The following is a 22,341-nucleotide window of genomic DNA, read 5'->3' on the forward strand; positions in this document are numbered from 1 at the left end:
CATGACAACACACTTCTACTGCTATGAATAAAAAGCAGAGCCATGTTCATGAGATAACATGAAGGTAGGTATGTTGATGTCGATGATTGTAGCCAAAAGAGACCTCACATTACTTATTTTAGGCCTTATTAAAGAGAAAATAAAGATAATAATAACGTATGGATTTGATGGATAATGCACTTTACATTTGGGTAAATCTCAAAGTACAACAAAAAGCATTTGCATAACAACCAATCACACCACTATAAAAGATCTAAGAAACGGAGACAAAACATTAAAGACATGAGGGCATAAAGCCTTGAGGAAAAACCAGTGTAGCAACAACAAAAAAGCTCTTTTAGCTATAGGATGGGGACCCCCTGGGATCCTGGAATCCTGGAATCCCCCCCAAGGACCCCTGAGGGTCCCCGGACCCCACTTTGAGAACCAATGCTCTCTACCACCACCACCACATATGAAAGGGTCCATGACTGTGTACACTTCTGAGTTAAATTACAGTATAATAACACAATTATTATATAAGCTACAACTGTAAAGCTGCTATAACTGAATGATAATATTATAACCATGAGGATTCCATGGGGATTTGATGGGGATTCTACCAAAGACCAGTGGTGTGGAAAGTAACTAAGTACATTTACTCAAGTACTGTACTTAAGTACAATTTTGAGGTATTTTTTTTTACTTTACTGGAGTATTTCCGATTTTCAATACACTTTTGCTTCTAGTACCCCATTACATCTCGGAGGCAAATAGCCTACTTTTAATCCACTACAATTATTTGAAAACTTTAGTTACTAGTTACTTTGTAGATTTTGATTATTATTACAAAACATGAATTTCATTATCCACTTTTATTTTATACACTTTTTGGGCAGAAAATTAAATACGTAAAACAATAGAGCACCGAAGTCCTGACGTCACTCGTTCATCCCCAGGTTTGCGGAAGTAATTTCTCTATGGAGAATAACATTGGGTCATCTTAGAATCGTCTCATATAAGAATTGTGGTCCAAAAATAAACACCGCGTGTCGGCGTTATTGTCAGGGAGGAGGTTCTGTATCGTTTATGATAGTCACTCACTTATATTTGATACAGTCTGTTTCTGGCGAAAATGTAACTAATTCGGCGGAAGTAACATTAGCGTTTTCTCACCGTCAGTTGATGCTTCATATCCATAAGAGTCAACCCGCCGGGGTCATGTGTTTATTTTTGGAACACAGTTCTTATTTGACGCGATATTAAAGACGTCTATGGGATTCAGAACGGGGGTGGAAAACTGCAAACCAGGTAGACAAACAAAGGATGTGTAAATGACGTCAGACTTCGGCGGTCTATATTTTATGTTCCCCACTGCGCTCTCTACAGATCTGGTCTGGTCATTTATATTGACAAGATCTGTAGAGGGCGCAGTGGAGTAACTAAATAATTTAGTCTGGCGTACATATTTTATGTTCTGCCCAAAAAGTGTATTATACAGAGAAGGTGGGGTCCTGAGAGGCCTCCCACCTTCGAGAATAGACTTTCAACAACACAAAACAGCCTTTGTTTCGGTGAGTGAAGACATAGTTGTGTTTATTTTTGACTAAAGACGGAGACCTCGCACGGCAGCGTAATGTTGGGCCTATGAGCAGAGACGGTAGTTGCCATGGTAACCCACGACGCACAGGCATGGTTGCCAGATCTGTTTATTATAATTTCCCTGCAAGATTTTATTTGAAAATAGCCGATCTACAAGCTCACAACGCGTCGCATCACGACGCGTTGTGAGCTTGTAGATCTGCTTTCAAATAGCTGATGTGTTAAAGTGCTCATGTGGCCCATAGTCGCTTCTTTTGGGCTGGTTTTCCTAGACCTGGTTGCTTGTTTCTCTCACAGAATCTGGCAACACTGCGCACAGGACGCAGGAGAGAGAAAGAGAGAGAGAGAGAGAGAGAGAGAGAGAGAGAGACGTTTGTTAGATGAAAACATGACTTCCAACGGACACGGACAGTCGAGGTGGTCGCGCACGGACACGCGCACGGACGCGGTCATCATCATCTAGTTCATTGGGTTTTTTGCACCGTTTGTAGTGTGACGTCATCTGGGACCCCGAATGACGACCCCCCTCTTCACCTGCAGACAGAGGTAAGCAGTGGTGGAAAAAGTAGGCCTACTCACATTTTTTACTTAAGTAAAAGTATCAATACTGCAATGTAGAAATACTCTGTTACAAGTAAAAGTCTGGAATTCAAAATGTACTTGAGTAAAAAATACAAAAGTATTGGTATCAAAATGTACTTAAAGTACCAAAAGTAAAAAGTAGCCTAGGTACTCTTTATGCAGAATGTCCCATTTCACAAGTTTTCAAATGTAGGCTATAAAATGTATGAACATCTTTTGAAAATAGCAGATCTACAAGCGTGGCGATGTGAGGCATTGTGAGCTTGTAGATCTGCTATTTTCAAATGGCCAAAAAGAATTATAGGGCTGAAGTTAATGTATGTTTTGTAATAATAATCAAAATCTACAAAGTAACTAGTAACTAATGTTTTCAAATAATTGTAGTGGAGTAAAAATACAATATTTGCCTCTGAGATGTAGTGGAGTAGAAGTAAAAGTATCCTACTGAAAATTGGAAATACTCCAGTAAATTAAAAAATACCTCAACATTGTACAGTACTTGAGTAAATGTACTTAGTTACTTTACACCTCTGGTGGTAAGATCGACCTTCTAAAAGTCATCATGCATTTCCAACTTGTCTGAGGGACACGCTGGGAAAATAACAGATCTACAAGCTCACAACGCATCCGCAATGTGTTGTGAGCTTGCATAGATCCGCTATTTTCCCCATTGAAAGGTTCATGGATCTTCATCTTCTTGTGCTTCTTTGACAGGTGGTGAGCGTCTGGTCTGGTCTGGTCTTCTTGTCTCTGTCTTCTTCTTCTGACCCGCGTCCTCCTTCCTCTGGGGGATGGAGAAATACGAGAAGCTGTCCAAGATAGGAGAGGGCTCGTACGGCGTGGTGTTCAAGTGCCGACACAGAGACACCGGCCAGGTGGTCGCCATCAAGAAGTTTGTGGAGTCAGAGGACGACCCTGTCATCAAGAAGATAGCGCTGAGGGAGATACGGATGCTCAAGGTGACGAGGTTTATAGCAACCATGTGCGTGTGCGCAGTCTGCGCACACGCACGTGCACATATTTATTAGCCAATTGAAAATTGAACAGTGAACATCAATGTTATATTAACTGTACATATTTGTATTTGCGATTTCAACTTGTTTATTTGCATAGCATTGTACAAAGGACCCCAATGGAAACAAGCCTTAGTAGTGCTTTCTTGGGTTTAAAATCCTCTTAGCAGACCTTGTATTGAACTGTACTTTTCTGTGCTTGTCTTTGAAATCAATATTCAATCAATAAATTGTAGGATAATAATAAGTAGGTCTATATGCCACCCAACTTGAACTTAATAATATAATGTAGTATGGAGTAGCCTATATATTTTTTTAATTAATATTTAAAAGATAGATCAATAGAATAAAAACATACATGCATGCATGTATACAGTTAAAAAAGAACTACAAGTTCGACAAGTGAATGCATAGAGGTGAATCACCATAATCTTTCTAATTCAGTGCCTCATCATCGTCTTCTGGGTCGTCTTTCTGCTATTGCAGAGCTTGTTATTGAAGTACTTTAATGAAGTTGGGTTCAAGGGGCGTGGCCTCCAGATAGAGTGCGGTGGGATTCTGAAGCACGTGCCAGGGACCCGTGCACAGAACACTGAAATATCTACTTCCTATTTTCTCAATATCCAAATCAAAGCCTGTGCATTATAAAGGACTGGCACAGAAATGATTCTATAAAACATCAAAAGGCATGAATGCAGTATGAAACAGGCCCTAATAAGTTACCATAATGGCCATAATGGCCCTCATTTGTCAATGTGGTGTAGACCAAATAATGGGCGTACGGTGAGATCACTGCAACTTTCGGCATTTATCAATATATCCTGACTTTGACTTCAGCGTACGGCTCAGATCTCACGTCAGATATTTTCAAAATATACGAGCGCAGCGCTCGTATATTTTGAAAATAGCCAATGCAGCCAGAAATCTCCCAGAAATCTCCCGAAAATGCTCTCGCATAAGCGCTCGGAGCGCTTATGCGAGAGCATTTTCGGGAGTCTGTAATCTTTCCATGGACAGTGAGGTCTCCAAATGTACAGTAGCGGGTCCTATATGGAGTTATACAACCTGGGCTGGGTTGAGGATATAAACCTGATGCTCCAAACCTTTGACCAGCGCAGGTTATTCTTCATATGCTGTGGATTTATTTGGGCCACCGCAGGAGATCGGACATTTAATCCTCCCAACACACACCAGCCTTCATCTATTAATGTTTATAATTCATTCATCAATGATCACTCCATAAAGTTTCGGATTACTATGACTGCCTTGCCTGCTATCTCTTATTTAAGGTGACGTCACGGCAGCCTGTGATTCAAGGGGGAATACATGATTGCTTTATTTTAATGTAACTAGAACGTGCACTGCTCGTAATGGGTTAAATTAATATACAAACGTAGGGTATGATTTATTTATTTATCGGTGTCAGCCGTCAGATTTATCAAAGCTCCGATCAAATGTACACTATGATTGGCTGTATAGGATCGCTTGATAAATGCCACTTGGACGTTGGCCTACGGCCAGATTTAAGGCAAAAAATACGCAGTTTTTAACGCTCCATTGATAATTGAGGGCCAATATGTCCATAGTTATGTCCTATATAGCACACCCAACAAACGTTCGTTAACCACGAACACGGTCTTGTGGTCCCCGACTTCAAGTCATTTTACAATGGTTGTGGGTTCGAATCCTGCCTGGGGTCAACGTCAGCAATGCGGTCGCAACGGGTTCTTAACGCCAAATCAAATGTCATCAAAAGTCTCCTGCAACAGGCACCTCTGAACCCTGTCCTGGATGGGGAGTCTCCAGACTCTGTCAAACAGATGATAGTGTAGCTCTGCAGGATACGTGTGTGTGTGTGTGTGTGTGTGTGTGTGTGTGTGTGTGTGTGTGTGTGTGTGTGTGTGTGTGTGTGTGTGTGTGTGTGTGTGTGTGTGTGTGTGTGTGTGTGTGTGTGTGTGTGTGTGTGTGTGTGTGTGTGTGTGTGTGTGTGTGTGTGTGTGTGTGTGCGTGCGTGCGTGTGTGCGTGTGTGTGTGGAGCTAATCTCGAAAACCGCTAGACCGACAAACGGTCAAGACAACGCCTTGTGCACACTGTCAGCAGGCTAACTCACTCTTATACCTTTTGAAATATCAAACTAAAAATGTAAGTCATTGGGGCTTGGATAGGGCATTGCCCAAATTTAGAGTCAAGTCAGATATGTCATAGATCATGACTGACATCACAAGCTGGTCACATAAAGGCTGAGGCTTTTAAAATTTGTTATCTTAGTTGTACTCTCTATACCTGTATCTGTGCTGTGTTTCATGCCTATACTGCAGTGCTGCTATGACTACTTTTCAGGATTCAAATCCAAAGAAATCCAGCAATTTTTGTGACACTGTAGTTAGTGTAGTATGACGAAGTAGAGAATTAATTTACGGAAAAACATAAAAAGTTAACATTTGGAGATTTGGAAAGGTTTCTGACTGACAGTAACGATATTAACCTAGTTGTCTGTGTGTTTTCTAGCTGCTGAAACATGTGAATCTGGTGAACCTGCTAGAGGTGTTCAGGAGGAAGAGGAGGCTACACCTGGTCTTCGAGTTCTGTGAGCAGACTGTCCTCAACGAGCTGGACAAACACCCCAGAGGGTAGGCCATGTTTTCATCGCACGCACGCACGCACGCACGCACGCACGCACGCACGCACGCACGCACGCACGCACGCACGCACGCACGCACGCACGCACGCACGCACGCACGCACACACACACTCACACAAATAGTGTGACTAATATAATATACATGAACTTAAATGATTGAGAGTTAGGAACTAAATCGTCCATTTGGTTCCATTTGTACAACCTTGTTGTAAAATTAACAGTACTTTATTAACAGATATTGTATAATGAGTTGGACTGATGATCACATTACAACTAGAAAGATTTGCTCCTCAGAGCACAGGTCTCCGCCAGACCAGGTAGGTTATTGTGGGCCAGCAATGAAACGATGGATAACATTAGCTGTTCACAAACACACACAGATGCACAGACAGACAGACAGACAGACAGACAGACAGACAGACAGACAAACCGGCACAAAAAAGAAAATCACGCAGAGCCTGTATGGGAGTTGCATCATGATCCAAGGAATAGAGGGAAGAAAAGATTAAGATTGTACACAACCTACAGTTCAAGAGTTATAGGGCAATATGTGAAGTGGGTTGTGTATGAGGTGATTTGAAAATAATCCGGGTGGAGGTTCTTCCTTGTCCTGGGAATGTGTGTGTAAAGTTTCATAGAATGTGTGGATGGAAAATAACACATTGTGGCACGTTGTGCTAAAGAGGCCACCCCTGCTTTGGAAGCCAGTCGTAGCCAATCGGAATGGAATATAAGAAATCGTGATGACTTGACTACAGAGATAATGCGTATTGACTTGACTTGTATTGAAAATTTTGTTTTTCTAAAATCTGTCTCATAGTGGCACAGGCTTATTTAAAAAACAGATTTTTCCTTGGCCTACTGGCCTACTCAGCTCCACTAGCCTTGAAACTGCACACACGCACCCCACACCCGCGAGAGAGCCACCAACGTGCCGCCAACACCTACAATAGCCCTCTACCTGGCTGCTTTGCATAACACTGCAGCTCAGGAGTGTGTGTGCACAGTTTCATGCCGATCAGTCCAACGGTGCCGGAGATTAATAAAAGCAAGCACTTATTTTTGTCACTGCTGCAGATGATCTCTCTGGTTCGGGTCTCCCGCGTGGCTGGAAAGCCAACATATTAACCACTAGCCTAAAGGGGAATTCCCCCTTGGGGCGGGGGAGATATTAGGCTTTTTGGTCATCAAGCAGAGGCTCTTAGCCCCTACTGCTACATCTCTACAACAGCGCTTCCCAACCTTTTGCAGATCAGGGCCCACTTGAGAAAAGAAAAGAAAACGGAGAGTGCTCAGAGCACATTTATTTTAACCCATTAAGACCTGGAACTGTGTCATTTTTTGTTTTAACCCTCTAGAACCTGAACTATGAAGGAAAGGTCAGAAAATTCCAAAATTTTGAAAAGGGACACTTTATTGAGTCTTAAAACATTTTTGATTTTGTTTAATTTTTTTTAACATTCCTTTGTATCATTTATTTGTTGTATCATATTTGATACAAGGGGTATTAAAAGGGGTATTTCAAGTCGTTTTTTTTTTTTTTACTGCCTCCCCCCTGGCCAGCCGGGGCGCCTGATGGAGGGGAAAGGAACTGGTTGGAATAACGTGTTCCTTCCACGCGCTACGTCCAACCAGGGAAACTCTCCCCTGTCAGGTGATAAGAAGGTCAGTTAGCTCTCATGCATTGAAGGAGGCATGAGCTCGGCCCTGGCCTCCCTAGGTTGGCAGAGGGAGTGTAGTGCCCAGGATTACATAGAGATTGGCACTGGGTGTAAAAAATAGGGTTACAAAATCGTGGGATAAAATTTTGAAAACAAATAAAAAATCAAGTCGGTTTTAACATTACAAAAACATTTATTTTAGACCTGTAGTATCAAATATGATACAAATCATAAAGGACTATAGACCTGTAGTATCAAATATGATACAAACACTTTTGACATCATAAAAAACAAACTCAAATGCTAAATTTTGAGAGCTCATAAGTGCATTCAAGTTATCCAACACTTATTTCAAAATATTAGTAAAGATATACTAGGAAAACGTACCCGAACTGCTTAAAAAATAATTGTTTGTTAGTAGTGCATCAACCTCTCCTGTTTAGTTGATGGCAGCCATTTTGGGTCAGACCACCTGAGGCTCTGTAACTACCTGCAGTGCAAATGGTATGGTCCAGGGGGAAGTGGGGATGTGTCAGATATGATACAACAGGTTCTTGGTCCAAGTATTCATTACACTGATTTATAAAAAGAATCAGTGTAATGTGTGTATCATATATGATACGTTTGGTGACATAGGGTTAAGCTAAAAAGCTTTATTTTACATTTTGGCTATTCAAAAATAGCAGATATACAAGCTCATAGCGCGGCACCGAGTGCCGCGCTACGAGCTTGTAGATCTGCTATTTTTGAATAATCGTGAAAATGTGTGCAAATCTTTGAATATATATATTTTTAAAGCGAACATTTTTAACTCAAATCTTTGCTTCTGGGGGGTCCCTGGAACAAAATATTTTGATGGGGGTCCGCGGCCAAATACATATAATTTTGGGGGTCCTTGACATGAAAAAGTTAGAGAACCACTGATATAGAAACATACGTTTTTCAGAAAACTGTTGGGATTTAGGAGACATGTAGAATCGGCTTCAGGTCTTAATGGGTTAATGATCAGTCAATCGATTGGGCTCCAGCTTGGATCAATGGAACTAATGTAGTATACTTTTTTTTCAAGGTTTTACAATTTGAGTGTTTTGCCAATTATTTGAGGGCACCACTTGCAATATCCTCACGACACACTAGTTGGTAATGGCTGCTCTCTACAAAAACCGACTCATGCTCTTCACAGTTTAGTGTCTGTGTCCTCACTATAAAGTACTGGCATTGGCAGCTACGAGTGCGCTGCAACTCTTTTATTCTCTATTATTGGCAGTACGTCATCTGCATTGCACACACGCTTTCCCATGTCATCCAGCCATAACGTGTGTGTGTGTGCATCATTCAGGTAGGCAGGCAGGCAGGCAGACGACACACGGACGGCAGAGGGCCAACAGGGTTACTTACACAGAGGAAGCGGCCACAGCGTTGCCAAGAGACGTTTTAACCCATTGAGACCTGAAGCCGATTCTACATGTCTCCTGAATCTCAAACAGTATTCTGAAAAACGAATGTTTCTATATCAGTGGTTCTCAATCTTTTTCATGTCAAGGACCCCCAAAATTATATGTATTTGGCCGCGGACCCCCATCAAAATATCTTGTTCCAGGGACCCCCCAGAAGCAAAGATTTGAGTTAAAAATGTTCGCCTTAAAAATATATATATTCAAAGATTTGCACACATTTTCAAGATTTTTCAAAAATAGCAGATCTACAAGCTCATAGCGCGGCACTCGGTGCCGCGCTATGAGCTTGTAGATCTGCTATTTTTGAATAGCCTAAAGTGTAAAATAATGCTTTTTAGCTCAAATCTAAAAATGACACAGTTCCAGGTCTTAATGGGTTAAAAAATACAGAAAGTTGGCAATGTGAGAGCCTAGGGAGTAGAATGGTTACACCTCAAAGAAAAGGGGTGACGACGTTGTCATTCATGTTCTCGTGGTCACGTGACCCACACACACAACCCACACAATCTATTCACAAAAGCAGAGTTTGTATTGTATTGCGCTGCGCTGCGCTGCGCTGCGCTGCGCTGCGCTGCGCTGTGCTGTGCTGTGTGACACTGGCCCCACAATGGCTAGTTGTTGCCTGACTAGATTTCCTTTTTTTTTAAACCCACAATGCCGTGCGGCAGAAACCCTAGCTGCTCCTGAAAACAAAGGCAGTGGTTACCGTGGGAGACCGTGGGCATACAGTTACCCGGGTAATAAGAGGGCTTATGTGAAGTAGCGCTTCTTTAAGGAAAAGCCTGAATAGTAAGAGAGTAGAAATTTAACATTAAAAAATAGCCAATCTTCAAGCTCACAACTCAACACAATGCCACCCGTTGTGAGCTTGTAGAGTCGTATAGAAGTACCTGAGACAACATTTTTTCTTTCCAGTTTTATAACCATTACTGTTCCTATCTACGTAAGAGAAGGTGTTTTGGTATAAAAAAAACCCACATGTTTAATTTAACCAATAACTGTATCCTATTTTAGAACATTAACTACATGTCTGACATATATAACGAACAAACCACATTATTAACTTAAATAATGTTTGAGAATTCAGTGAGTTGTGATTTTAATTGTGGAGAGACCTGTATAGACATTTTACTGTACATACAATTTTAGTTTTTTTGTGAATGTCGCAATTTGAAAGGAAATATTGATTTATATTGTGTTGAGTCTGGCGTAGAGGATTGCATCCTGTGCCAGAAATATTTCAAAAAATGTCAATACATTTCAATACATTTACAATTTAGGCATTTAGACACTCTTATCCAGAGCGACTTGCAATAAGCTAATCACATACATTCAGGATAAGCCCCCTTGAGTTGCAGCATCTGCAGCAACAGCCCTGAGGTGAAAAGGGTGACAACATGCTGTTTTTTTTCGGGTCAGGTGTCACACTATTGCCCTATTTGGATTCAAAACGGCTAGTGGAAGCTGAAAAGCTACAAGTTTGCATGTCTGAATAATGCAAAAACAGAAATATTTGTTTGCATTTGCTTTTTTTCTCCCCCATATATTTTCATGATAAAAAAGTGCGTATCGTATCGAAATCGTATCGAAGTTGTGTGCCCAATATCGTATCGTATCGTTTCGTGAAATGTGAAAATCGGCACACCCCTAGTGTGTGTATATAGATATACCGTATATATATATATAATTATATATACCGTATATCTAGGTGTGCCCTGGGATTTTTTGGCTATGCCAGGTGTGCCTTGGCACAAAAAAGGTTGATAGACACTGGTCTAAGATACAGTGTGTGCGTGCCTCAATAAACTAGGATACCAGGCAAACAATGAACCTAGCATCTGTTTAAGTAGCATGCTATATAAATTTAAGTAATTAAAAAAAAAACACGATGACAGATTTGTCTGCATGACTGTACAAGCACTATGAGTTTTAATGATAGTTCAATGGACACACATTTCACTAAAGGATAAGCCCCCTTGAGTTGCAGCTTTCTTTTTTTAATGTCTCTAATGTCATTAGGTTTTAAAATCACAAAGAGCATAGAGCATGGATATGTTAATTGTCATTTTTATAAGGTTAATTCTACCCAGAAAGGATATAGGGAGGTTTCTCCATCTTCTTTCTTTGAGGTGTTTGATCAGAGGTTTGATATTTTCATTATACAGCTGATCAACCTTGGGTGTGACCTTTATCCCCAGATAATTGAACCATGTGGGGGCCCACCGGAATCGCTTTACAAAGTCTGGCAAGCTTCTTTTTTTTTTTTTGTGGTCACGTGATTTCTGGGTGTACTCTTCTTCGGTGGTGCTTGGATCATTCACAGGCTGCGGAGCTTTGTTTCTTTGTTTTTCTTAGGTATTAATGTTATATTAGCTTTATACATTGAGTCTGGAGGTTTTGACTCTAGTTTAAAGTCTTCTTTCAATCACTATGATATGCATTTTTAGTAAATTATGGTCCCATTTATTTTTAAATTGATGATAAAGTAGGGTATGCTGTAGGATGATTTGAGGGTAAGCTACCTTGTGATGATTTGATTGACAAGCTACACAACCAATAGCATTCATTCCCCACCCCCGCTCTGGTCCCAACCAATAGCATTCATTTCCGAGTGTATAGGATATAGAAAGATGGCGGATTTGAAATCGTTGAAAAATAGGCTTCATGAGTAGAGTCTGTAGAGTCTATGGGCGTAACGTTGTCCATACTTTTGACTGTATATGGCATAGATGCGTCTGAAGCTTGGAATTCTTGGAGCTTTGGAACTTTTGACCAGGACTCAACCAACAGCAAAGAAGCGCCTGGGTTGACACCGCTTGGCAGGCATTTCACTCGTAGTTTTCTTCCAGTGAGCCAACACTCCCAACAAGTCAAATGAACTAAGTCAACCTCAAGAGCCTCAAGCCAGATCTCCTAGCCTTCCCAATTGTCAGGCTCACCCGCCGCCTATGCCTAACGCAGTCTAGCATGTTTTTACTCTGCTGTAGTTTCTTTTATCCCCCCAAAATGGCTCTCCTTTAATCAAATCAAACCATGTCATGTTTGTGTGTTTTGCTTCAGGGTTCCAGAGGCTCAGCTGAAAAGCATTGTGTGGCAGACTCTACAGGCTGTCAACTTCTGCCACAAACACAATGTCAGTATTATATTCACTCATTTTCTTATATACAGTACATGACTTTATGTCAACTGTTTCAGGACAATTTGGAGGTAGGGGAAGGGATTTTCTTTGATTAAAAAAGTGTTAAATAGCTCTATATTCTGATAGTACTCATTGTTTGTTGTCTGTGTCATGACGAGACAGCGTATGTCACAGTCCTAAATGTCTCATCTGTGTGTGTGTGTGTGTGTGTGTGTGTGTGCGTGCGTGTGTGTGTGTGTGTGTGGTGCGTGCGTGCGTGCGTGCGTGCGTGCGTGCGTGCGTGCGTGCGTGCGTGCGTGCGTGCGTGCGTGCGTGCGCGTGTGCGTGTGTGTGTGTGTGTGTGTCTGTGTCTGTGTGCGTGCGTTCTAGTGCATCCACCGTGACGTGAAGCCTGAGAACATCCTGCTGACCAAGACGGGAGTCATCAAGCTGTGTGACTTCGGCTTCGCCCGCATTCTGAGTATGTGTAGGTCACCCAAGATGCCAGCGCATTTATGTGCATTTAGCGTCACCGGGAGCCCCTCATGACTTATTCAACAATGACCCTATATTATCAGCCCTTGTTTCTGTCCTCTTCACTTTCATTGTTTGTGTGAATGCATCGCGTATGCCAGTCTAGTCTGTCAGTGTTCTCCGTTTACCCAGCCTGCACTGGGGTTGGGGGTGTTTGGTTACCATACCTTACATGTAGTTAACTCAGTCAGCATGGCTCTGTAATCCCCCCCGTCCCCCCTCTCTTCCCTCTTGTTATTCAATGTTCAATATTCAATGTGTGCCTTTGTCTATGTTGGCTGGTTATAGATAGCTTAGCTTGAGTTGAATGTTGTAGGCTACCTTTGTGTGTGTGCTTGGAAAAAAAACTATATTAGGCTATCCTGTATGTACAATATTGTTGTATCGTGTTTTATGGGATTGTTTCCTTATAGGATGGATCATTTGTGGGGGCTGTGTGTGTCCTGCAAAATTGTTAGAATTGTCGTAAAGGATTTATGATCTGCTTTGTATCCTCTTGGGTGGCCGTGTCCATGGTGTCAATGGTAGATCCTGATTTCCTTAAAGACGGGGTGCCGTGATTTTCAGTGATCCCCCCCCCCCTTAAAACATAATCATCAGGTATTATTGTTATACTAGGAGGAAGATTTTTTCAAAAAAGTGTACATAAATTGTTAAAATTATGTTTTATGTGGACACGCCTCCAGTTCATTAAGTATACCTGGTTCTCACCTTAGCACCTCCTCCACCACCTTAGGAGGTGGTGGAGGAGGTGCTCCTCCTCCTCCTCATGCCCACACCTGTTGTGTTATGATAATGACAGGGAGGGTATATTTTTTACTATGTCACTAAAGGGCTGTTTTTCTATTGGTACGTTTGACCCTCAAGGTTTCAGCCTCCAGGTAGAAACTCAAAATAGTCAGAGAAGACATAAAACACCATAAAACCCCCACCAGGGGGCTTAATGAAGTTCTATCAACCTCATAGACACATGTAAAACAGAAAAAGTGCAAAACCATGGCACCACCTCTTTAAGCAGAGTTAATAGTTCCACTGCGACTGGAGATTATTTCTTCTCTCCTCCTCAGCAGATGGAAGTTAATCAGTTGGTTAATTACCGGAACAGGAAAGCTAATTAATGCACAAAATGTCTTTTGTGAGATTTACAGCCGGGAACTTGTGTTGCCATTGTTGAAGGCCCTGACAAGTGGAGGCTTAGAGTATTGTGTTTCTAACAAGCTCTAGGTAGAAACACAATACTAAGCTATTCTGCCAATGTGGTTGAGGCTAAGGGCATTCACACCTACCGGCCAGGGCTATGGAGGAGAGGTCGTGCTGTTGGCTCAAGAATGATCAATCACAGTTGTGCAATCAGGCTAACGTGGTGCTTGTTGGCTGCCTGCCTGTCAGTGTTTGTTTAAAGTAGTGTTTTTTTTTTAAATAGTTTTTAACCATTTAAACCGTATACTTTGTTGACTGGAGCCCGCCAGAGGTCTGTAGACCTACTGTATAGGCCCCCTCCTGTTATCGGTGTACACTAAATAAATATCTTAGCCAAAACAGCCAATTTACAGCTCACAGCAGGTCACAACGCAGCACGTTCTGAACTTGGAGATCTGCAATTTTTGGTCTCATGGTTGCTCCAGAATATTATCTAATAATGTTTTTAAGACTGATTATCGATAGTGTTTTTAATAGTACAGCCTGTACAAGTTGTCTGGCACCTGGTTAATTTAAATGTTATGGATGCGGAAGCAAGTGCTGATGTGTTCTATCAACGAGCTCACCTGGAACAACATATTTTGAGATGGGGGTCCGCGGCCTAATACATATCATTTTGGGGTCCTTGACATGGAAAAGTTGGAGCGCCACTAATATAGCAACATACGTTTAAAACAAAAAAAAAAGTTCAAATTTAGTAGACATTTGTAGAATACGTATTCAAAGATTTGCAAACATTTTCAAGATTTTTCAACAATAGCATATCTACTAGCACCGAGCTTGTATATCTGCTATTTTTTAAAAGCCAAAGAAATCTAAAGTGACACAGATGCGTTCCCAGATTGAATGGGTTAACACACCTGCATCTCAACAGGATTCCAGATTCCAATGCTGTTTTTGCACTTGCTTTTTGCATGTTCCTCTGGATGGATAAACATGGTCTTATGGTATGATGGTTTCTTTCTTGTAAACATCTACGAATTGAATGTTTTTGGGCTTTTCCTTCAGTTTTCAGTGGGACTGTTGGGGCTTTATTATTGACATGAATGACTAAGCCCTTTTGACAAGAAAGTTAATAACGGCGACAATTCACACAAACACCCCTGAACACACACACACACACAACAATCATTCACAAGCCGTCAGAGAACAGTCGACACAGGGGGGTTTAAATAGACACAGGGATTAACAGGACACGGGTGGAGAACTTAACCAAAGATATTCAATTATTAAAGATAGACCATCCTAATTGGAGCCACTAGAGGCGAAATGGTACACAAATCTCCTAAGTGGGCGTTGTCTGATCTCACAAACGTCCGATGCGATATTTACTGGTGCTAGATCCCGCGAGAGTGTGTTGCTGGGACAGAGAAAGGTCGATGATAAAGTTGATTTTCTCCTAATTTGTCTCTCTGGAAAAAGCCATTTTAGTATGAAAATCTTGGGAAGATTGTGTGGCTTGTGACGACGGGGCTAAAGAATGGTTCAGAAGCTGTGTTCATGTTCACTCTTCCATTGGAAATAATAGAGTCCAACCTGCTTCCGGTCTCCTAAAAAGGCATCCGCCTACTTCACGCAGATAAGGGAAGTAAACCGAAGATGGCATGTCTTTCTGTTTTTTTTGTCTTGGACTTAACTAGTCAATAACGAGACAAGACAGGTAAAATGAACAAAGGGAAACACCAGAAACATTACTACAAAATAAACAAGATACAAGACAAAGTAAAACCTCAGTACGCCACAGAAAACAGCAAATTTAATGCAACTCGCAATCCGAGATCTGATTGTTTCCGACATGGGACTTGACTCCCACACTCCCTGTCTCCCTGTCTCCCTGTCTATCTGTCTGTCTGTCTGTCTGTCTGTCTGCCTGTCTGTCTGTCTGTCTGTCTGTCTGTCTGTCTGTTCGTCCGTCGTTCCATTTGTCCGTTTTACACTCCGAGCCTGGTGTTTTTTTTTCGTTGCATTTTTGCTGTCCCTCTTCTTCCTCAACTTGTGAACCAGTTGTTCTAATTCAAAAAGCGTATTTTATTTTCATTTTATTTTGTATGACATCAGGGTGACACACGTTACGACCAAAGCCAGGCTTCAGACAAAGCATTCACGTTGGATAGTTAGTTATTGTGCTGTCGTTCTTATCTCCCTCTCCTGGCCTCCTGGCAGCGGGACCAGGTGACGACTACACAGACTACGTGGCAACGCGGTGGTACCGCGCCCCAGAGCTGCTGGTGGGAGACACCCAGTACGGCCCCCCCGTGGACATGTGGGCGCTGGGCTGTGTGTTCGCTGAGCTGCTCAGTGGGAACCCGCTGTGGCCCGGAAGGTCTGACGTGGACCAGCTCTATCTCATCATGAAGACTCTAGGTACAGTCTACAGTACGGTACGGTACGGTACAGTACAGTACACTGAACCCATTAAAACCCGAAAAGCATTTTGTGCCATTTTAGATATATATGTATTTGTATATATATAGCAACATACGTTTTTCAGAAAACTGTTAGGATTTAGAACAGTGGTTCTCAAAGTGGGGCTCATGGACCCCCAGTGGTCCTTCAAAGGGTTCCAGGGTGACCCCCAGGCAAATTTGTTCTTGAACATTTGGGGGGAAAAATAAAGCGCTTTAACATTTTAAACTCAAATCTTTGCTTCTGGGGGGTCCCTGGCACAACATATTTTTGAGATGGGGGTCCGCAGCCAAATACGGACTCCCAATACATTAACACATTCTAGATCTACGCGAACCTATTTAAAGCCGCAGCGTGCCAGTCGCGTAGATCTACGCGAACCGCCGATTCCCATTGAAATTGCCCCAGGTGCACTTTCCGAATTTTGTTGATCCATTTCCGTTTCCGGTTTCCGGTCGGAAACGGAATTATTCGGGTTCCGTTTTTTTCGATCGTATCCGCTTCCTGTCTGGGATCCTGTTTAAAACTCGATTTTCTCGGTTGTTGTTTTTCTCCTCGCTGATCACTGTTTAGTGTTGATCGGCTGTATCTTCAAGATGGCGGCTCGCATTTGGAAACTGTTTTCGCTGGCCGTTTCTCACAGATCCGCTGTGTGTTTAGAACCAAATGAACGCGCACTTTTAACTTATTTAGCGAGGTCTGTGGCGACATGAAAAAAACAAAAAAACAACAATAAAACGCTGGCACTGGTGAGTACATTATGAGATTAAACTCTGGCATGGAATGTGTTAATGTTGGGGGTCCTTGACATGAAAAAGTTTGAGAACCACTGATCTAGTGTGTGCCACTGTAAAGAGGATTATGATGATGTGAGTTTTGTTTTCGCGCGCACACACACACACACACACACACACACACACACACACACACACACACACACACACACACACACACACACACACACACACACACACACAGGTGACCTGATCCCTCGGCATCAGCAAGTGTTCCATTCCAACGTCTTCTTCAGTGGAGTCAGTATCCCTGAACCCGACACGACGGTACGGTACCAGCCAGTTCCTCTGTTACACTCCATTCATTCAGGAGGGATCCAGTTGGTTTAGGTTTTGCTTCATCACTTCATATCACTGTTGTTTTGTGTAGGAGCCTCTGGAGAAGCGCTTCCATGCTGTGGCCCCGCATGCACTCCAGGTTATGAAGGTATTATATTACATGTGCTATTGTATACATCATATAGCGTAGTCTTCAACGTTTTTCAGCTCAGGACCCCCTAGCTCAGTGGTTGTCAAACCTTTTAATGTCAAGGACCCCCAAAATATTTGGCTGCTGACCCCCCCCCCCCCCATCTCAAAAATATGTTATGATTTTTTTCAAAAAAGTTTTTAATAGGCAAATTATAAAATATGGTTAAAGTGGTTAAAATGATTGTGACGCCTGTATTAACACATTTTGCTGGGGACCCCCTAGTACCCCCCCACCCCTCAAGGACCCCTGGGGGACCCCACTTCGAGAACCAATGCCCTAGCTGAGAGAGATATGAAGCAGGGACCCCCCCCCCCCCCCACTACATTGTGTTGCAGATTAAACGTTTTCATAGATTTCATAGATAGCTTCATAGACTTGTTGAGCATTATCATCATCATAAAAAAAAACAATAGAAAAAAGATGATCCTTTCATGCAAAGATTTGGCTGCCCTCGGCTCCTAGTAACTCTGAGGGGTGAGGACCCCCTAGGGGTCCAGGACTCCCTGTTGAAATGAACACTCAGTACTGTATAGTTATGGACCATCCTAGACTACTGTGTACTGGAGGTATGGTTCATGTGTAACATCTTCTGATGTGTGTATGTGTGTGTGTGTGTGTGTGTGTGTGTGTGTGTGTGCGTGTGTGCGTGTGTGCGTGTGTGCGTGTGTGCGTGTGTGCGTGCGTGCGTGCGTGCGTGCGTGCGTGTGTGTGTGCAGTCCTGTCTGGTGATGGACCCAGCTCTCAGGCTGTCCTGTGAGGAGGTGCTGGCTCTCCCGTACTTCCAGGAGGACGCTGGGGCGGCGTGGGGCCGCGAGGGCGAGCGCCCTGGGAGACGACACGACAAAGCCTCCAGACGCAGACAAGCGGCGGTACGTACTGTACTGTATATGTAACGCCGCGGACTCGAACCCAGGTCTCCCACCGGCACGGGAAGGGACATCTTATCCACTAGCCTAAAGGAGAATCCCTCCCTTGGCCGGGGGAGGTATTAGGCTTTTGGTCTTTAGGCTACGTATACACACTATAACATGTAACCAAAAGAACCCGTAAGGGTCCATTTGCACCCTTAATATTTTCATTGAATGTTCGCCTATTATGAAATGCTCAGAATAGGGGCTTTCGGGCTCAAGTGGTAAAGCAAGTTTCAAATGAACTGAAACCAAAGATTATGCAAAAACAAATAAAGCATAATGAATAAAAAGCCTATTATTATTATTATTATTATTATTAAAACATGGCTAAAGCCGACACGTTTCAACCGCAACAGGTCTTCATCAGGGCAATATTGACCCATTCATGTGTTTTTCCTCGCTTTTTTATTGAGTGCCTGGATCCTGCCTCTGTTTCTTCCTTAAAGGTTTCATGACGTTCAGTTTTACCACACATTAAAAGTCTTTGTCATGGTCCTTCAAACGTGTAAAGAAAGTTTTAACAAAAAATTCCACTCCATTGATCCATGGCAGGTGTTTTTCTCTCACATTTCTAAAGCCTTTTCAACTGCAATGAAAAAAGAAATCTTTGCCTGCGGGTGTCGCTGGTGAGGGATTTTGCCTGTCAATCATCGCCTCTGCTCCCCCCCCCCCCCCCCCCCCAAAGGAAAGGATAGGGGAGGGGAGGGGCAAGGAGGAGAGTGGGCGGGATTAATCGGCTGTGACCTCACTGCCGAAGGGCCACACTCAGATTACTTTTCAGCCTCAGACTCAGATTCAGAAAACCCCAGACCACAGAAAATCCACTGAATGTTCAAAGTTCAGATTTTTTGGGTGTAATTGAGGTCATAAAAACCCCCAAAAAACATAAAAAATAAAAAAAGTGAAAATGAATGTCATAGAACCTTTAACTTTTAACCGTTTGATACAGGGGCACTTCCAATACTTTGAACTACTTTGTTATCTGTTGAGCATTTGGTCGATTTTCAATATTTTAAAACTATGTAGTAGATCTCTGTCTAGTGGGGGAACACACACACACACACACACACACACGCACACGCGCACACGCACACACACACACACACACACACACACACACACACACACACACACACACACACACACACACACACACACACACAGGGCCGGATTACCCATAGGCCGTAGGGGGCGAGTGCCCTGGGGCACCAGCCAATGGGGGCACCATTTTTTATAAGAATGAAATAACAAAACCCTAACATAACCCTTACCCTAAAACTGAAATAAAGTAACCAAAAACCGAAAAGAAACTAACAAAATCAGCCAAAAGAATTCGCGCGGGTGCACGATTTCGGCACCCGCGCGCTTTGCGACGGCCGACCTCCCCCAGCCTCAAGCCATATCTCTGCACCAGGGAGCAGGGGGGGGGCACCTCAACTTGAGGTCGCCCTGGGGCACCACATAGTGCTAATCCAGCCCTGCACACACACACGCACACGCACACACACACACACACACACACACACACACACACACACACACACACACACACACACACACACACACACACACTTACTTACACTATTTACACTTCTAGAGTACAATTCTCTGATCTCCCTCTCTCTCCCTCCAGCCTCAGTACCTTCCTCAGCTACCAAGCAGCAACATCTCACCTGCTCCAGATGTGAAGAAACAGGTCAGGCACAGATACGACCACCACCTGCCCAACATCTAACTGACCGACTGGACACACCATGGACTACAATGAGTTGGATGAACTGCTCAAAATGGACATGTCCTTTGTAACAATGTCATATCCTGAATGTTCATTTAACTCTGAGGGCCCTATTTGGATGATGAATGGTGCAAGGTGGTGTATGGTCTAAAACGCAGTGTGGAAAAGCGTTGTGTGTGTGTCCAGCTAGTTAAACAGCATGGTATCTGGGTGCAAAGTAAAGCATAAGGCGCAAAGGGTTTGTATTTCATCTCTGAATTAGTCATGGGTATGTTTTGGGCATAACATCAATTAGACCAATTGTGACTGAATACAACGCTTTGGGCCGCAAGGGGGCCATGGTCATTTTCAAATGATGTGTCATTTATTGAAATCGGAAAATATTTGAAGATGGTCATTTGAATGACTTTTTTAACCAGAATAGTCAAAGCACAGAAAACGCCTTCCACAGTGTCATTCCCTTAAAGAGATACACACCACTGCTCCGTGGGTGCACATTGTTATTTAAATGACGAAGTTGGAGAAGATGCAAATAATGTTCAGCTGAAGGGAATGGATCTGCTCGTGCACAAAGTGAAAGCATGCAACCATCTGCGGGAGTAACACTAATAACGTGATATAATGGTGTCAGCAGAAGAAGGGGAAACAAAAGCAGCTCTCTGCTCACCCAAACATCAAATGGAAACTACGTGGTGGACTGAACGCTGTGGCAGAGTCAGTTGTTGTTATGGACACAGAATACAATGTGAGCGATGGCATTCATGTTGCAAGGTGGTATAGAGAGAGCAAATAGAAATAATGTAATCATCACATTTCTTTCATGAGAAATAATTTCTTCTGAATGCCACTGCCTGGTGTGCCATCAACACTTGGAGAGTAAACAGCAGTGTACATTAACCCTTTAAGACCGGGGGACGCATCTGTGTAACCACTTTATCCATATTTTATAGTTTTGGCTATTAAAAAATAGCAGATATACAAGCTCATAGCGCGGCACCGAGTGCCGCGCTATGAGCTTGTAGATCTGCTATTTTTTTTTTAATCGTGTTTTTTTTTTGCAAATCTTTGAATATATATCTATAAAGCAATTGTTTTTTACTCAAATCTTTGCTTCTGGGGGTCCCTGGAAAAAAAAAATTTTAGATGGGGGTCCGCAGCCAAATACATATCGTTGTGGGGCTCCTTGACACTGACATTAATATTATAGCAACATAAGTGTTTCAGAAAACTGTTTTAAACTGATTTAGAAGACATTTGTAGAATCCCCAGAAGCAATAACATTTTAGCTAGAAATGCTCGCTTTAAATATATATATATTCAAAGATTTGCACAACATTTTTCACGATTTTTCAAAAATAGCAGATCTACAAGCTCATAGCGCGGCACTCGGTGCCGCGCTATGAGCTTGTAGATCTGCTATTTTTGAATAGCCCAACGAAATCTAAAAAATGACACACAGATGCGTTCTCAGGTCTTAAAGAGTTAAATGAATAAAATGTAATGTTGTACGAATACATTGCAAATAAGCAACAGCAAACTTGTTCTTAACCTAAGGCCTGATTTACGACTGCTAAATAACAAACGGTGACAAAAAGTCTTATTAAGATTTAATAAAAGCTGGAATGAAAGGTGATCCTCCCTCCCGTGTGTAATTTGATGGCTCCTCTAGTGTTGCAGGCGTGAGTCCTGACTCAAACATGACCGTAGAGGAGACACCGCTGGCATTGACGGAGTGACAGCTGACACGTAGCTTGATTGATCGCCGTTCCTCAAACCCTTCGACTTGCATCGCGTTACACTAACGCTACTGTGGACGTTTAGCTGGCCTCACCCGACCTCCGGCCCAGCCTGTGTCACCTGTCACAGCCTCTAGTCTGGTCCCATTTTTATGGGTCCCGGGTAAATATACGGTTTTTTTTTACGTTTCCTTCCAGCTGTTTTAATATATAATTATTTGAAAAAACAAAAAAAATATATAAATCAAAATTTCAAATTCAAAATTCAAAATTATTATAGATTGAAAAAAATATTTTAGGAAATAGTGGTAGTAGATTGGCTATTTTCAAATCTAGGGCTTAAGTGGTTCATTCATAAAGTACATACTGTATCGTCTCCGTCGGGTGGAAAATATCCAAAACTGTTACTTTTCAGGATTCAAATAGAAATATAGCAAAAACAGTAGATCAACAAGCTAAAAAACACATTGCTTCGCGCCGCGTTTTGAGCTTGTGGATC

The 22,341-nt window shown here is 42.4% G+C and overlaps 1 protein-coding gene across 2 annotated transcripts; it reads left to right on the plus strand.

The window, feature by feature from the left end:
* The first annotated feature begins 1,987 nt into the window (after window positions 1–1,987).
* LOC308085285 (cyclin-dependent kinase-like 1) lies at window positions 1,988–21,065 on the plus strand. Of its 2 annotated transcripts, none has more exons than XM_080428363.1 (10): window positions 1,988–2,127; window positions 2,878–3,122; window positions 5,686–5,807; window positions 11,997–12,069; window positions 12,445–12,541; window positions 15,952–16,152; window positions 17,173–17,255; window positions 17,359–17,415; window positions 18,177–18,329; window positions 20,005–21,065. In XM_080428363.1, exons 2-10 carry the CDS (start codon window positions 2,955–2,957, stop codon window positions 20,104–20,106), a joined length of 1,056 nt encoding a protein of 351 aa, XP_080284489.1. In that variant the 5' UTR covers window positions 1,988–2,127; window positions 2,878–2,954; the 3' UTR covers window positions 20,107–21,065. The 2 variants fall into 2 exon arrangements, with proteins under 2 accessions (XP_080284489.1, XP_080284490.1); XM_080428364.1 differs by having other exon boundaries at window positions 12,445–12,535.
* The last annotated feature ends 1,276 nt before the right edge of the window (window positions 21,066–22,341 follow it).

The sequence above is a fragment of the Gymnoscopelus braueri genome, assembly GCF_963280865.1.
Source record: "Gymnoscopelus braueri genome assembly, chromosome: 5".
NCBI classification, from domain to species: Eukaryota; Metazoa; Chordata; class Actinopteri; order Myctophiformes; family Myctophidae; genus Gymnoscopelus; species Gymnoscopelus braueri.